The sequence below is a fragment of the Acromyrmex echinatior genome, chromosome 2 (assembly GCF_024713525.1).
Source record: "Acromyrmex echinatior isolate Ae372 chromosome 2, ASM2471352v2, whole genome shotgun sequence".
NCBI lineage: Eukaryota > Metazoa > Arthropoda > Insecta > Hymenoptera > Formicidae > Acromyrmex > Acromyrmex echinatior.
Genome location: NC_141853.1, coordinates 18,981,757 through 19,001,196, shown reverse-complemented (window position 1 = coordinate 19,001,196; position 19,440 = coordinate 18,981,757). Strand labels below are relative to the sequence as shown.

The 19,440-nt window shown below is 32.3% G+C and overlaps 1 protein-coding gene and 1 long non-coding RNA gene across 5 annotated transcripts in view; one reads left to right on the top strand and one right to left on the bottom strand.

Moving 5' to 3' along the window:
- Positions 1 to 19,440, bottom strand: part of LOC147910584 (uncharacterized) — a 232,954-nt gene that overhangs the window by 143,819 nt on the left and 69,695 nt on the right. The window lies entirely within an intron of this gene.
- Positions 1 to 19,440, top strand: part of LOC105143532 (netrin-1) — a 199,545-nt gene that overhangs the window by 136,372 nt on the left and 43,733 nt on the right. Inside the window, exons 3-4 of the mRNA XM_011051916.2 lie at positions 15,208 to 15,357; positions 16,752 to 16,847. Of these exons, the coding sequence (XP_011050218.1) occupies positions 15,208 to 15,357; positions 16,752 to 16,847 (246 nt within the window). The remainder of the gene's footprint in view (positions 1 to 15,207; positions 15,358 to 16,751; positions 16,848 to 19,440) is intronic.

The following is a 19,440-nucleotide window of genomic DNA, read 5'->3' as shown; positions in this document are numbered from 1 at the left end:
ACATCGTATCTGAGACCGGATGCCCGTGATGCACGGCAGTTTATCGAAACGGGAAGAGAGGATGGCGGGAACCTGCACCGTGGAAGGACGTGGGCCGAAAGTGACCATCAAAATGGCCCATGAGCTACCCGCTGCGAGAAGAAACAAGTGGGCGAATTTCGACATGCAAATTCGGCCTCCGGATCCGCCTCGCATACTTTTCGCAATCACGAACAGACACACGATGATGGTCGAGCTTTGATAAAAATCCGCTTATCCACTATGAACGTCTACGGTCTGCGCGAATGAAGGAAACGTGAATTTACTTATGTAATAGTTATACAAAAAAAAGCAAGATTGACATGGATTGCTGACTGCTGCAAAGCAGCTGACAGTGAGATTGACGTAATCGAACTTCATATCAAAAAAACAAATTCTATTACTTATCAAATAAAATCATCTCACGAGAATCTATATAATAATTCGATAATAATTAAATTAAATTTATATGATATTTATACATTAAATATTGAATATTTAAATGATAATTTAAATATTAGGTTTCTACTATTAGATATTTTCTTTAAGGAATGGCTACGGATTATCTTCGTGTCTTGATATATCGTTAAATGCCAATATTTCATAAACATTGCAGTCCACTTCATCGGAACCATGATCAGGACGAGAGCAATTTGATACTGAAGCGAATTGCAATATTCACAAAACATTGGCATTTCACGATACATCGAGACATGGAGATAAATAACTTATATAAACTTCCTTATTAAATATTTAAATTACATTAGTAATTACATTAGTAGTTTTTATTCTTAATTTTATTTTTTGTAAAATTGACATCAAACGTAATTGAAAACATGTCAATAGATTTATGGAATTATACACTGAATTACTATTATGTCGCAAATGATGATATCTCACAACGAAATTTACAGGGATAGCTCTGTAATCGCTATCGATTATTTATGAAAATATTTTGACAAATGTTATTAGGTGTTGGAATTAATTCGTAGCGTTTTTTAAAAAGAATGTTATTTATTTCACATGAGCATTAAAAAATACATTAATGAAAGTACTTCCCATCACTTGTAAAACGCTACGAATTAATTCCAACACCTAATATTATATGTATATCTACAATGAATAATTTTTCTAATAAAACCAAAGATTCATTATAATAAATTAATAATTATTTTATGCAATTTATATTTTGCTTTATTGTTTTATTATTCTTTTATGTATTTAATAATAAATATACACATATTTTATAACTTTAATAATTTTAGATAATATAGTATCAATACTGGCTATCGGCAATATAAAGTAAATACAATTAAATTGGAACTTGTAATGCACCTGGATGTAAATTTGAATAAAAATTAGAAAAATTAAAAATTTTTTAGAAACATTGCAATATTATAAAATATATTGACTGTCCTTTTAAAAATGTTTTCTCTCTTTTGAAGAAAAATAATAAAAGGTTTTAATAATAATATTACTGTGAAATTACGTTGCATAATTTTATAATGCTCGTACTTTGGCTTAGCGACCGGAAACATGTAATAAATCATAACGGTTAAATGGACGTCGCCGGAATAATTGCATGGAAGCGGAACTCGATTTATCCGTGAGGAAAAAACGAAGAGTTGTTGGCACCAAGTCGAGAGCTCTTGAATCTTCACCATTTGCATTTACCTTAATTTCCGTACCGCTCTCAATTTACGCTGTAATTCTACAGTATACAAATATGTTTATTTGCGGCTAATTACGTGACATAGAAACAGTACGACTGTCTCTATTAGTGAGATAACAAAATAATTTTTATACTTATAAACTCCGTACATAATTTGGCTAAATGAAATAGGAAGTTTTTTCCACCCAAAACAGACAAATTGTTTTAATTTTAGTAAGAATGTAAATATGCTAACTAAAAATTAGTTATTTACATTAAAATACAATAATGTAATATTTTTGTCAAATTTGATATTTTAATCAAATTATTATATTATTTTCGAAAGTGCATAATGTTTTATCAGGATTGGTAAAGACTTTTTTTTTAAGAATAAAACGTATTGTGTTTTTTCTTAAATATGTTTTTAATACTTCAAATATGCTTTAAACAGTATTATAAAAAAACATATTTAAAAGTGATTAAAAACATCAATTAAGCATGTTTTAAAGTGTTTAAGGCTAATCTACAATGTACTCTTTATTTCCTGTTTCTTACTATTTGTCTCTTGTCTTTTTAATCAATAAGATAAGAGACAAACAGCAAGAAAACAGAAAACAAAAAGCACATTGTAGAATTAGTCACGTTAAAACACGTTTTAAAACATGTTTTTTTACCAACCTTGTGTTTTATTGCTATGCACTGCCATTCATAAAATTTTTAATAAATTTTAATTTTGCATTTGTCTCTTCTTTTTTCCTATTTTTTAGATACGTTAATATATATATATATATTACGTCGCCATAGTTTCATCGCGATCTCATCTTGGGCAGAGTATAGAATGTAAATTCGGCACATGCGCCTGCATTTTATAATTATGATCCCCAGACAGCGCGCGCCGACCGTGTAATCTGATACCCATTTTCGTTCCATTATAAAATTCTAATTAGTCGCGCGGGATTTATGCCACCTGTAAGAGGACGTCCGTTGCCACAAAGATCCTTATCTGGCCACCCATCTCCGAATCTGCTGTAACTGACTTCGAAATACTGACTACTCAAAGTCGAAAGCTACGCGATGACGTGTCACGGTAGAGCTTTTTAAAATGAGGAAGGAGTTTCACGTTTATAATCGGATTATGTCTATCGAATTAAATTCAACGGTTATTTATTATCAAGATTACTCTCTCGATAACTCTTTGTTTCTCGAATCGGATGTTGAAATTTTCTTTATATCGCACGTTACCCGTTAAATCTCCAAGTTTATGCTTGTAAACTCAATCCACATTCATACATTAGTAATACATAACGCATAAAATAAGCCGATTAATGAATATGTCGATAAAGTGAATATAGTGTTTTATTTAATTTATAATAAAATTCTAAAAAGGTTTTAATAAATTATTAGGAGTAATAAATTATTAAAATTATGTTATATTAAAATTACATCCCATTAAGTTAATAAAACTTTAAAATTTAATAGATTATTTTCATTAAATAATAATCTTTTATTAATGAATTAATCGTTAGAAAGATATAGAACGTATATATTATACTTATTTAATGTGAAACGTACAACTGTAAAAAATCTGTTTGATAATCAACTAGATATAATTAGTATGGATCGAAATAATAAAAATGGTATCTGAAAATAAAAACGATCGCGATTGCAACGTAACTTTTTTAACGCTCACGGGGAGAACGAATAGAGAGGGTGAATAAGAAGACGACGAAGAAGCCTTTCAGGATCAGTTTGACTCTTCTCGATAATCGGCTTACGGCGCCTTAATTTCATATAGATATAGGAATATAAATATGTGTATGCTCGCGAGACTGACCCGATAAGTCGAATTTATGACGCACCAAAGAGAGCTTCGCTTTCTTCTCTTATTCGGTTTCTCTTTCTCCTACTTTTCTCTGCCTTGATTCTTTGGACCATAATAATCTGGATGGACGCAACCGCTCCCGAAATCCAGTCGGGGTTCTCTTCTCCCACACATTCGCGCATTTAGACACGATTATGCTAGCTACGTGATCTTTTCAGGATGCATCGCGATCAGTAAACTTGTACTTTTTAGTGAGAAACAGTTTATGAGAAACGTAAAGTTCACAAATCATATAGACATTTTATGCAAATTTTATATACAATGATCTTCAGCCAGAGATAAAAATCAAGAGATCAGATGAATATAAGAGGCAGATGAATATAATTAAGAAACTGGTTCTTATTTTCATTTGTGAAAAAAAAGATTTATCCTAAATAATAATTAAATAAAAATAGATTATATCTATTATATAGAGGAAAGCATTATAATAAATAGAAAATAAATGCGATACTTCTTGTATTTCTCTGAAATATTACTTAAAAAAAGTCTTTTATTTAATTACGTTATTGTCAGATTATTTTATAGACTCACTAATTAAGGTAATAAAAAATTCAATTAATTAATATTATGAAATCAATGTTTGTCTTTAGAAGGTTAAAAATTTAGCTAAACTAGCGTAAAAAAAACGTTCTGTGCAACGTAAATTTTTCAAAGACCCCGTTTCGTGTGACGTAGCATATCCTGCCGATGGAAAATAAACAAATTGTTAGGTGGGTATTGTTTCAACATGCGTTCTCCCGTAAATACTTTTAGAGGGGAATGCCTGGTCATGTTTTACACAAAGTCGGGACACTATCCAGAATGCTGCGTTTACCTTTCAATTGCATTTCACGCTGTACGATTCTTAAAAAGATACAATCACCAGTCTATGGTTACTATACGTTTGCAATGGATTAATTAAGTGATCACATAGAGATGGAATTGTCGTGAACCGGACAGATTGGCAGATGCAATTACACGGATGAGAAACGTAAGATAAAGAATATAAGAAAAAGCAGACGATCAAATCGCTCGAACAATTTGAAAAGACACGATGGATATTAATTAAAAACGTGTGCTTATATATTTAAAGAAATAATAATTATATTTATCAATCAATTGCAATTTAATTCTTGCTGTAAATGGATATAATGAAAATTTCCTATCATATTCTTTCATATTTTGAATTTCAAAATCATTTCAGAAGCAACATGATAATTTCTATTTGAATTGCTTTTGTAGCAAGAGAATCATGTTTGATAATATAATATGTTTTATATATATATAATATATTCATAATATAAAGTGAGCTCATTAAACGCTTATGAGGAAAAACGCCAAAGAAGAATTTAAAATGACTTCGAACAGTATACACATAATGAGGAGTTTCTCTTCTAGCTTTTTATTAAGATACGCACTCGACTCCGAATGCAATCATAATTAACCGCTTTTCAACGTACCTTCGCATGAAAAATACGAGCGTGCATAAGCAAGTAGGTGAGAGGGATATGTCGTTTCTTTCGGTGAACCTTCTCTTTTTTCATTCTTATAAGAGTCGGATGAACTGTCGACGAGAAGCGAAAAATTGTCAAAGGTTATTTCTGAATTTCATTATGCAAAGCGATTATTGCGAATAAAACTGACGTCGAATTTGATTAACAAAGTAATCGAGAGATATTAAGAACGCGATTTCTTCAGTATTTGCATGCATGAGAATTTCTACAATTCATTTTTAATGTCTTTTTCTGTTTCTCTGTTTTAAATACATTAAAAATATTTTAGAAAGAAAAAAGTGAAGTACAATATGCATTCTGAAATTTCAATAGAGAAGTCTTTTTCTTTTCAAACTCTTTTAGTTCAACAATTATAACATTTCCTGCGGACACCTCATAATTTTAATTTATCGAAGAAATAAATACTATTAAATCATAGAAAGATAAAAAAACAGCTTCGATATCGCTTGCCGATACAGTCAATCCTGAAGAACGAAGAGCTGTCGAAAGCAGGTTTGGAATTTCATTATGTAAAACGAGCTTTGGCACAACGGCGCCCGCGATCGTTTATACCGATTGGATTTTAATCCGGAGACAGGAATATCGATTATTTCTTTTACAGCTTCGACGTCGCGAAAAATCTATTTTGTGCACATTTATAAAATAAGGAATTTCATAAATATCTATTCGTGGCATATTTGTCGACATTGTCGACGACTCAATGCATATTTAATGTAAAAAATACTTAATCTCTCACGATAAAGAGAAAGATAAAAAAAGAAAGATAAATAGGGATGCCAAGGGTAAACTTTAACGTCATTGACCATGACTAATTACTCAGTCTGGACGTCGCGAGTCGGAGACTCCACTTCCAGTTGGATTCCAAGTGCGAGACCATCCAGGAATGCACACTAACGTATGATCGTTCACGCACCAAGGTCGATCGATCGATGCGACGATAACAGTATCATGAGGAGAGACGAGGACCATTCAAGTTCTTGAGGTGTCTTCTCTGTGAAAGTGGTGTGTCTGCCGCGATAAGGAGAACCCTCTCCAAAAGAGGAACGCAACGACTATTCGTGTTGCCATCGAAGGATTTAATCTGAAGGAGATTATCGCTAAACGGCAAACGATAGCGTCGCTTTTACGATTTAAGCTCATAATATAAAGCCGAGCTTCTCGCAACTTATCGACTAAATCTCCCGGATGGGAATCTTGAAGAAGCTGCATAAACCGACGTTAGTAAACGCATCATCTGAGAATGTTGGCGGATAGGATGATGAGAAGGATAATCTTAAAGAGTAAACTTCACTATTTTATTTCAATTTGGGAGAAATTTATCAAAATCATATTTGTTTTATATCAATTTATGAGAAACAATTTATCCGCTATAAAAAACATTTAATAAGTTCCATATTGAAATAATAATTTTCTAAGTTTCTCTTTAAAAATAAAAAATAATTATATATTTTTTTATATATTTATATATAAAAAATATATATAATCTTTATATATTTTTTCACAATTCTCATCTGACGTGTTTAATCTTCTAAAAAAATTTTACGTCAAAAGATAAAATAATGTCTCACATTAAATATATTTGTCTTAAAATATATTCTCTCTTTTATCTTAAGTACCTTTTTACTTGTATCATTTTTAGTTACATTAAAATTTTAATTACCAAGAATTTTTTGTATCTTAATTTTTATTTTTTTCTTATTACCATTAAATGCAAAATTATTAATGTTAACCGCATTACATTATAATGAAAATAAAGAAGAGGAAGCTTAAACGCGCTGTTTTGGATTCAACGGTGGGATAATATGGAAGACGGGGGATTCCGCAGGACTAAATCCATAGCTTCGATAGTAGAAGCACGACGGGACCATTTGCACTTCCGCGAAATGGATTAATCTTGAAGATGCTGTCGAAGGGACCGGTTCACGCTTTCATGACATCAATAGCGTGAATAGGAAAGACCCTGAACCGAAGCCGGAAGCGCAAGATGTTACGGCAGATGATGCGAAAGAGTGGTATTATGGCAATTGACGACTTCGTAAAGCGTTATTCGATTTATGTCATATTTCTATTTTATTTTGCATGAGATCGCACTTTCTATTCTGTCCTATGGAAGATAAAATTTTTGACAGATGTTTTACAAAAATTTGATACTTTTGTTAGTGTTCGTTTAACACGATTCTGTATTTTTACAAATTTACATTAAATCCTGAAAATTTTCATTATCTCTCTATGTAAATTTTATTAAATTTGTAATATTTTATAAAAATAATTTCATTTTAAATATGTTAAACATTGTTTCGAATTCTTTAAACAATAATGTTAATGATTAAAAAATATTCTTAAATAAATTTCTATAAACTGTTTGCTTTCGAGAAGTCTTAAATATAATTGTTTATTTAGAAAATATTTTATAATTTCAGAATTTAGTTGATCTTTTGTAGTTTTTATATTAACGATTTTCCGTTTTAAATGTAAAATCGATAAAATTAGACTTCATGTATTCTCTATCTATCTTTCTCTAGAACAAATCATGTGAATATATGAATGAGTATGATAAATCTATTATTTGGTAACGGTACAGTTAATTTCTTGGTACCAGAGCTCATTCATTTATCGCGAAGGATCAGATGAAACTTCATACATGGATTATTGGTATGTCAACGAAAATTTTATTAGTTAAAATAACATCACTATTATAGGTTGCGGACAGAACCAAGATAACCTTTCCAACATAGTATTTCCACGAATGTCGGTATGCTAATCGCGAGAAGAGGCAACGAAGAACTGAGGAGCGGAATGACTTGAAGAGCTGGTGAGCTCGTTTGCTCGTCTCTCTGAAGCTTCCTTTTAGCGAATATTCGTGATCCAACCAGCTTCGTCTCGCTGGAGGGCGGCGAGAAAATTACATTACGAAAAAGCAGAAACGAAAGAAAATTATGATTACACGTTACTTTTTCAATGCAAAACGCGTGAAAAGCTGCGTCTTACGTATAAAAGTTACGCTTTCCAATAAAATTAGAAACTATTATATGTTGATTAATACCAAACGAATCTGAAAATTTGTAAGATTTAGTGCGATTAAAGAGATAAGTGTTACAACCTATAGGATACAAATTTCAAGATTCTACCGCATCGAGAAAAATGTCTGATTAATTAGAATTCTGATTAAAAATGGATGGACCAGAATTTTTTAATTAAATCTACTAGAATTCTAGTTAAGATAATTAGAATTCTGATTGATAAATCAAAATCTTTTGATTCATTCAGTTTCAATCAGACATTTTTTTCAATACAAGTACTCTATTTTCTAAGTGAGAATTCTTTACAAGAAAAAACACTAATTGAGTAGAAATATTTAGAAAGTAATAGTACACAAAAAATATTCTGCAAAATTAATTCTGTTGCATTATAACAGTTCATTATTCATAAAAATGAAAATGTTTAAAATGCAACAAGCGTGTGTATATGGGTATAGATAATTTTAAATTCAAACATAAAAAGTATTGATAAATAGCAGGAAGAAACGTGAACGAATGTTGGTGTGGAATAGTTAGAACGGTTGACTGTGTGCGCCTCGGCTCGTTACAAGTGGAACCATTAGAGATTGCGCAGTGCGATTTCTCTGAAGCAGAGTGGTTGTACAACCTACGGCGTGGAAGATGATAATTCAAGTTAATAGTTTCCAAAATCGAGCCGAGCTGCCATGTACGGCGTGTCGCGCCTGACATACGAGTAAAATGTAAAATGACCGTGATTTACGAGCCTCGCACATTTTCTTCTACCTCTATGGGTGTCTCGGAGTCATGTTTATATTAGCTGGCAATAAGTGACACGCCGGTATGCTCGCTCATTTCGCAGGCGTAAACGTGAGTTACGGTGCTTCGTCGTGCTTCCTGAGCGCGCGCTGTCGCGTCGTACCGATCATTCGCGCACTGACCTTTCGAGAACACATATGAATACCGGCCCTCTTAGATACTATCGTAGCTGTACACGCAGCAGGAACGAGTCCGATTCTGAGTCCCAAGCAGACTTGTTGTACGAGAGAAAGAGAGAGAGAGAGAAAGCGAAAGAGAGCGAGAGTGTCATGTACGAATGATTAAAGATGGCTATTCAGTGCACTGTTCAGTTTTAATTTTTTGATATTGTTTTACTGTAAATACGTCGTTCGATTTTCAAAAGAAATGTTCAAAAATATCAAATAATACTGCAATAGCAAAATGCAATATAGAATAAATAAACTAGAGATCCTCAAGTAAGAGATTAGACACCATTTGTTGTTTAGACAACTTCTGATTGGTCCACCATATTTTTCAAGACATTTAAGATAGAACGAGATGGATGCATAAGATAGAATGAGATACATAGATATCTCATTCTATTTTAAGCAGATCTTGAAAAAATATAGCGGATCAAATGGTGTTCAATCTCTTGAGAATCTCTGGAATGAACTACTGGAGATATGATAATACTGAAGCTATGGGATTTTCATATACCGTGAGAAATAATAGAGCAAATCTAAATAATCATTTAAGAGATTAAAATAAAAATTATTACATGAAAATTTTTTTTTTACACTTACCATAATAAAAATTGTTATGACAAATTTATCAATAAAAGACACAATCTTATGGCGGTACGAAATAATTAGCAGCAACCAACGAACAAGAGCACAGTTTAAGTGACAAGCAATTCTGAATAGACGTTGCTCTTAATCCTGGATTTAATGTGAAAACGGCACAACCAGCTCGGCTTACCGCTAGCGTGATAATCCGATAATTCCCGTTTCCGATTCTGGCGATCAGGTTAACATAGAATTCATTAGAATAGCAACGTGCCTCCGTAGAATAGTTGTCTAAAGATAGGGGGAGATCTATTGTACACGGGCATCATAGTCGTTTTCGTCTCATTCCCTTCGCTTAATGGATTTAACCGCGGCCATGCATACGCAGTATCTTTTCCAGCTTAGATCTCACCAATAAACGAAAGATAGGAAACAAACGAAATGGCTTCTTAGTGTTAATATAATCTGAAGAAACATGTCAAGAGATGGCAGATGAGATACGAGAGCTGGCACTTGCGTGCCAGCAATGAAGGGTTGCTAAGGGAAATCATAGTTATTACCGTTGATGCAAGTTCTACATACTGAATGTCTCACAACAAGCTTATTTTCATCAGTAACTCTTTTTCCTGCAATTCTAACAATTTGTAATTTGAGTTTCATTCCAAGTTAGAAAAAATAGAATAAATTGCTTTTATAAATTAGGGAAAGTGCAGTTTCAAGAAAATAATATACAAATATCATTATTTTCCTTTTCCTGTTCTATTCTGCTAAAATCGTTATCAAATCCATGTAACATTAGCTTTTTAGATCGCGTGTAAGAAGTATCTCTCGGATAAGTCTCTTATAATTTGTTACGTAATTTGTTACATAACAAGATAATATGGTATTAAAAAAGTCAGTTGACGAGTACTATGTTTAATCGTCAACTTTCGAACAACCTTCATCTGATCTTCGCGTGTTTATTCTTAGACTTATGAAGATTGCTCAAGACTTTTTTTTATATGAAAAATCTCAAATCATTGAATGTATTCGCTTTATTTCATTATACTTATTAATTATTTTTACATATACATGTAGTTAATTCTTTAGAAGCGTGTATACTATATGGTCTTATTTAAATTTGCAAGAACCAAGACTAACAATAATAACAATATAATTTTTAATATAACAATAGACCTAATTAATTTGCAATTTGAAATTCTACTATCAACTATATGGAGACTTATACTCTTATAAACATTTATTTTAGGCTTAGTTGTGAATAAGTACTAAAACCCGAATAATTTTCAAATCTAAAATTGTTTAATATTATATAGTTATATTAATTTACAATAAATATAAATTAGTGACAAAAGTAGAAAAATAGAAGCAGGGCTAACTTTTCGATAAGCTATTTGCAATGCGCAATGCTGTCGCAATAACTATGACGATTGATTTTAATGATTTTATCCACGAATCCTAATTCGAATGATTTCCATGCGGTATCGTAACGCGAGATTACCGCTTTCATCTCTGACGTCTGGCGTCTCGCGGCGAGAGTTGCATAACGAATTTATAGGTAACGAAAGGGCCCATAACGAGGGAACAAACGACTCCTTGTCTCCGGAGACAAGTCGCACGATACGAAACAACCGTTACAGCGATTTAGGTGTCGAAAGTCAAACGTCGTTTCCAACGTCGACCGGAGACAGCGGCCGGAGACGACGGCAATTTGTATCCCCGGCGGCGGTCGTCGCAACAAGAAACGTAATAATCCTTGAACTACGCCGCTGCACCGTGATGCCTCTAATCACTGTTTATGACATTTCTAATGACAACGCCGCGTGACCAATAAACCGTGTCGTGACCTCCCGTGACACACGTCCGTGGAATTGTAATCTGCATCGCCGATCGCGCACGTTCGCAGTTGATTAAGCTATTCGTCGCGCAATCCAAGTTGGTGCTAAATGATAAAATTTGATTGATAACGGAAAGATTAGTCGCTCAAAAGACAGTTAAGACAGTTCTTCAAGGTTTTTACAATATATTACTGTTTTTTATGATGTTTCTTCATTACCTGAAAAATTATGACTTTATTACTTTTTCATAACTCTCGTAAATAAGCTGAAAAATGTTTTTATTCCATCTAGCTCAATTTAAATGAATGACAGTAATATTCTGTTATTTATATAACTATTAAAAATTTTAATCATTCAGTGTCTTAAAAAAATCGATTAATATATTATTGCCACGTTGAGTTCACTTCGGTAGTGAATAGTTAAATAAGATACAAGAATGCTGTCGGCATTAGTCTGTACGAAATATTGGCGAGTCCAATTTATGTCAAACGCTAATCACGAAGATATGTACCCATAGCAATAAAATTTTTATTGGGCGATTGTATTTTGATTGCGCGCCATGAATCTAAGCAGTGGACTTAAGAACGATCGAACTACAATTCACGTCAATGTGCGAGCCGTCGACGATTGAGAATTATGTGAATCGTGTTCCCCGTTAATTTTCGTGGACCGTCTCGCGAAACAGATGGTAATTTATGCCGGGAATGGAAATTTAAACGAGACGTTGTCTCTCGTACACCACACGCGATACAATTAGCTCTTGACGAGAGAGTTGCGAAAGAAGATAAGGATCAACTTTGTTCCATGGTTACTCAGTTCCAGAAAACAGTGAGACGTCAGTCTCGTTTAATTATTGCCTCGACTTTAGTAGGCTTAAGATAATTAGAATCTATTTATTGCATCATGAATAATGATTCTGTTATAAAATGAACAGATCGTGATATTTATAAAAGCGATTAATGTACCTTATTCTTCTCATCCAAATAATTGTACATAATAAAAAAAAAATTATGCTACATATTTAAATTAAATTGTTATAAATAGGAAGGAACATACAGCCACATAAATATAACTTTCGCAAAAAATATTTTGCGTATATGATTGTGTGCTCCTTACTTTTTTATTGAATCACCTTTAATAACTATTGTTAAATTTTAAATTGTTATTTCAATAAACTTTATTTTTTTCCCTGAAAATGTTTTTTTGAAAATACTTTTAATTCACTGATGTATTTACTTTTTAATCATGTATATCTCGTATGTTAAATAATGAGATTTTGCACATAATTGCTAATTTTAGTCTTTCGTGTACGACATAAGTTTTTCATTGTCCTGTATTATCAACACGATACAATTTACGAGAAGGATTCATAACTGCAGTTGATTACGCACGATTGTCGTAAATCAGTCGGGTTATTATTTTACGATGAGCGCAATTTTGTTGCGATTATTGGTAGTAAATTTCACTGACGACGCACGATTCTCTTGAGAGACAGAATGTTAATGCTCGTATAATTATGATAACTTATACCATGATTCTATGTTTCCCTTTTATCTTCACAAGTTATTTGCATTTTATGATTTACATAAAAAAAACACGCAGGTATCATTCTTATAGTATTCAAGTAACACCTATTACCGTCAAAATGTACCAATAAATCAATTTTATTTATCACTTCCCTTTTGTTCTGTAATTTTCGAGACATTAACTGATGTATTATACTTAATAATATAACTACACCAGTAATAGTGTCATCCTCAATTTTCAGATAAGTCTTCAATATAAATTAAAGAGAAATTAACGACTTTCATTTACTCGTATTAAACAAAGGAATATTCGAAGAGATAATTGTTATTCATTCCTGTACCTATGCAAATTATTCGGTATAACTAAATGTGTGGTCGCTTGAATATTTATTAGCTTTTCTCTTCAGCTTAAAAAATATTTTCTTCATCGAACCTCAAAGGAGGCTTATAAGCTTTCTCTAAAGTATGCTTTGATGACGATCCAGTCGAGGCACGCTTGATTGATTTTATAAATCCTCTGGAATGACCAATGAAGATTCTCTTCGTTCTACGTGTAGCAATCGCGAAGGGCTCTTTAATATCTTGCACTCTCATGCCTTACGTAAGATTAGGGCGCATAAAATTAGGATAAGACTGGAATGCATTCATCTCGCAGTCCCCTTTTATCATTTACGATACATATATAATACATCATATACAGTATATCCCACTTTAATCAAATTAATTTTAAATTTTTTAAATATTTTTAATTTAGTTTTTCTAAACAATTTCAAGGCATATCTTTTGCAACTTTTCCATTTCTAATATTCTTATAATCAATTCTCGAATTAAAATTCTCATAATTTAATTCGTATCTGAGAAAAGAATAACATTTCATTGTCTATTTATATCTCTGAAATTCAATTTGTGAAATATCTTTTGTTTTCAGTTATTTATAATTAGAAATTTATTGATATTTCTATAATTAGTTTTGTTACAGAAAAAATTTTAATTAAGAAATTGTAATAAAAAAAATCTTATCTATAAAAATAGGATCACTGTGTGACATTAAAATATTTGAGATATCTAATTATTAGTCATATATTTAATGAGAGATATTTCTTGATTGAACGTTTTTGGACATTTTATTATTTAATATGATGATAAGTTTTCTATTTAAATCAAATTAAAACTCAAATATTTCTAAACATAATATTTCGATAATATATTTTAATCTTAAATTATTTAAAAATTAAGCGTAAATTCGAGAAATCAGTTCTTTAATTTTTATAATTAATCTAAAAAATTTTGATTTATTTTCAATTTGCCGATAATCGCGAGAACTTCCACCACATTAGTATACTCCTCGTGTCTTGCTCGTGGGAATGAAGTGCTTTTATCCTGCATAAGATCTTCCGTTTATCGAGATGCAGTCAATGGCCAAGGTCCTTTTATAGGCGCCATGTAAAGTCCGCGCTTTATCTTAATTTCAAGTAGCGGATCGTCACGCCTGTTTGGCTATCTCCATCATTTTCCGGGTCGCCTATCTACACTGTTTCTTAATAGAATCAGCGTATCTCAAAGATGCGGTACAGCATAACAAGATATGCAGACGACAGTAAATTCGAACACTATGCACTAATATCAGCGGATTGACGCAAGTGGATTTGGCGTGACCAACTTGATTAAAGCTCTCTTTCATCCGATTTTCAGTTATGCTTTGACATAAAATTTTCCCCAATAATTAATTAATCATACCATTTACATCACGTGTCGCTAAATTACCACGCTTTTCCAATTGTCACGGAAAGAACGATTTTATTAAAATATCTAAAAGTTCAGCTAGATATAGATTTAAAAATAATATTGTTGAACCATCAAAATAATTACGTAGGAAACTCGAGCATGATGAGCAAAGCTGGAAAAAGTTTTAATATTCTAGCAATCAACTAGTGTTCCGCATAATTATTTTTTAATAGTCCATCAAAATTATTTTTCAGAGCTATATGCTAAATTTTTAGAGCTTCAGTAAAATTATACTTTCCGTGCAGAAGCTAAAAGAGGATAGTATTCGATGTGTTTCAAGATAAATAACAAAATAAATATTCTGAATGATTTCTAATAAAAATAATATACATATAATGAAATAAAAAAGCAATATATATTATCCTTATTAATTTTCAATTTTCTCAAAAATTTATTTTGATAAAAGTTACGCTTGTTTTCTATTAACTAAATAGCTCGGTTTTTGTGTTATAGCGTGTGACTGCCATCCGATCGGAGCTTCTGGAAAGACCTGTAACCAGAGCAGCGGCCAGTGTCCCTGTAAAGACGGCGTAACCGGTATTACTTGCAACAGATGCGCCAGGGGCTACCAACAGAGCAGATCGCATATTGCGCCTTGCATCAGTAAGTACACGCCCACGCGTGCGTTCACTGTGCTTGATACCCGGTTTCATTGCCGCGTTTATCTTTTATTTCGATTTCGTTTCCGTCGACGCTCGTCACCCCCCTCGAGCCAAGCTCGTTTTGTGCGAGCTACGCCAAGCATGTCGCGATACAACGAAGAAGATAGTATTCCGACTACAGAGAATAAGAGAAATTGTGTACCTTTTCATAAGATGATGTTACGATACATTTGAATAAATTTTAAGAAACTAGTCAGTTAAAAAAAAAATGAAAGAGAAAGCGGATTTCTTGCAATTACATTTCTTGAGAATGTTTGAATGAACTCTTTCGCAATTTTTTCAGAAATAATACTTTAAAGTAGATTCAGAATGCTAAAATTACAGAGAATTTAAATTTTATGAATTAAAATATGAATTATAAATTCAAAATAAAAGAAAAAATATCGCAAAACCTCTTTCTGTCAATGCGATTTATCGTTATCGATATATTCGCGTGCACATTACTATACAAAGACGCGCAACGTTGTATGACCAGAAAGAGGATGCAAAAAGTCTCTCACCAAGATGATTTCACGTTCGATCTTTTAGTCTGCTACCAGGGTGGCGAGCAAAAAAAAACACCGGAGCTGCTCGACCACACCCGTACTGCTCTCGAGAATGATCAATCGATCGATCGGGAGGAACACGCGACGATCTCGACACTGGATCTCCTCACGCTTGTCCAATTAGGCGAAATTTGCGAAAACGTGTGTGCGACCATCGGATCGGGACCTATTCTCTGCTTCCGCCGTCATGGACGGCTTTTAGTTTCAAATCGAGTTTCAAGAACGAGTGTTCGTGTCACGAAAGATTACATCGTTACCTGCCTCCGAGTATCACGAAGACACAATGCCTATATTTTACCATGCAAAAAGGCTTACAGGCAACGTAATAAATATAGGACGAGCGAAAATGTCGTACGGTTGTTTGTGCTTCGAGCAACTCAGATTTCATGATGCACATTACTTTAGATCAAACATCACAAATATAAAATAATGAACATTTATATTTTTAAATATATTAAAAAAACCGCCGAAGAAGATATTAGGTGTTGGAATTAATTCGTAGCGTTTTTTAATGAAAGAATGTTATTTATTTCACATGAGCATTAAAAAATATATTAATGAAAGTACTTCCCATCACTTGTAAAACGCTACGAATTAATTCCAACACCTAATAAAATTTTAATGATTATTAATGATGTATTTCTGAGAAAATCAGAAAATATTTTTCAATCTCTGTATAAGAAAGAAACAATTATCGATTCGAGCGAGAAGTTCTTAGCATGATCCTCTGCAGGATTAACTCAGCCTTCCATCCAGACTCGTTCCTCTCATTTATCTCGTATTCTTGCAGAGATACCCAGAGTCGTACAGACGCAAGGTACGGCTGGTGAAGAGAGCGGCGAGCATGAGGACGACGACGACGAGCGTGGATACGACGGACGAGCTGGTAAGTAAGTGCAAAGTAAACTCGAAGGTGCCGTATATATACTGAGCAAATGAACAGTGAACGCGAATTTTCAGACATTTATATTCATTTGTTCACGCTATCTCGCTCGAATTAACGCCCTGCGCCTTTGGCTACATTTGGATTTTGGCGTATTGGTATAGTTAAATAGTTATATATAATATTTGAAAAGTAATGGTAATCGAGTTGTACTCCACTTATGAAGTTAGATGTAATTACACTCGTACTCTCTAAAAGTGAATCAGTGTATTATTACTGACTTCAGTGCTACATTTATAACTGTAATCATTAGCGAAAATTTGTTTTTTTAGAAGTTATGGTTTCTACAGATTCAATCTGCAGAAAATCACAAACTCTAAAAATAAATCAGTATATTATTACTGAAAAACAGTAAATATTCGCTAATTATTACATCAGTTATCACCATTACTTTTTAAATATTATAACTATTTAATTATAATTCAAGAAAATTATACGATTTATCTGATTATCTCCATGTCTTGGAATATTATTAAATGTCAATTGTTTGATATTATATCAGGTTATTTCTCGCTTTGATAAACTGCAATGTTCATAAAACATTAATATTTAACGATATATCAAGATATGGAGATAATCCGTAAACCACGCAATTTCTTTGAAGAAAATATCCGTACAAAGTATCAATTATAATTATTAATTAATTTAAATTACTAATGAATTAATTACATCCCACAACGTAAAAGCTATATAATAAAAAATATTTTTTAGACAAATTGCAAATGTTTTGCAAATGTTTTTATTAAATATTGTAACTGTTAACTTAAAAAAACATATATTAAAACTTCTAACATCTATTATGCACGTATCTTATTTTAACTACAATATCTATTTTTGGTTCGTTATATGTTTGTTCAGTATATACGCACTTCCATGCGACTATGTATTATTTGCTTGTTTGCGTTTAACTATCCTACGGTCGAACTACTTGACATTCCGAGTGTTACGGTACGACGCGTCGAAAACTCTAGTGACACACTGGGCGACGTAAAAATTACTGGTGAACGATGAAACGTAAGAAGATAAAATAGATGAGTGGGAAAGACAGAAGAGACAGAAGGAAGAATAACATCTCGAGTCTCAAGAGGAAAGCGATGTTAACGTAGGTCGGTATTCTAATGTCACGTATTCAGCACTAATGTCCCTGTCCGATTCTGAATTACATTTGTCTTGTACGATGATTTAATATAAACGTGAGATGAAAGTCAAGCATTTAGCGCTGATAAACATGAGATAAATACGAGCATAATAATCTCCCAAGTAATTTTGTGACAATCATGAATTCATTGTGATATTGAAATGATATTGAAAAAAACGCTATTTCATGCTAAATTAAAAATAAAAGAAAGCAATATCAAGACATTTTAAAATCAATTCGTGTAAATTTTTCAAAATAAATACAAAAGAAAAATTTACTTTGCACTTCAATTTGAAATTATTATAAATAATTAATGAACCATGAATTTGTTAAGCTTTAAAATCTGCGCTGCTAATGATACTCTTTAAATATAATCCACGTTCTTTTTGCATTAATATTTGTATTATTTGCACGTTTTAAGAATTAAATATTACTTCATGAAAACGTGAAAGAACTGAGCAAGTACATATTATATAAAATTCTACGATATTTTATTCTGTATTATTAAAATTATATCTGCAAAATATAAATAAAAAAATTTTATCGATAAGGAAATGAATCTCTTTCTACTAAATTTCAAGATTAACTTTTCGAAAAGCATTAATATCGAAACTACGATATGTTAAAGAAAAAGAAGAATTTCTACTTCGTAACTTTATACAGTAATAAAAATCATCACTTTCTAAGAAATCATCAATAAAAGAGTTTGAAATTTGTCCGTGAAATTCGAATTTGTAATGAGAAATTGCTGAACTTTTGACACGTATTGCATACACAACTAAATAAGCTTTGATACGGATTTGAGTCTATACGATTACATTATTATTTCCGTAAATTTAACGAGGATCAGGATGGAAGGAAATCGATCTGGATACGAGCTTCGTCGCCACGTGATAGAACGGAATGCAGGCGCTATATTAATTTAAGCAGACAGAGCAGATAGAGCTGAGCGAGCGAGAAGGAGAAAGAGGGTTGGAACGTCTAGCCGCTCGGTCGCAGCCTCTCAGCCACCCCTAATGGCTTAATTAAAACTACCCTCGCTTGCGGCTCGCCCGTTTACTCCGGCATTTTCACTCGCGTAGACGATGTGCGATTTTCACAGCGAGCTCTTAGCCGTGCTCGGGCAAGTGAGCGAATCCTCTATTCAAGACGTCGATGCATCTCGATAACTTTAGGTTTTAGATGCCGACATTTTCTCAATTGAGATCATATATTATAGAAGAAGTAAAAGACAAAATCTGATAGAATTTAGTTCTAATTAAATTTGATATATGGTACGCATTTCATTCAAGCTTCAAATTAATATGTACATATTCGCAATACAAATTTGTAATTTTTTAAATAAAAAAAACATTTTAATTTGTATGTGCTTAAAAATATTATGCTTCATATACCTTA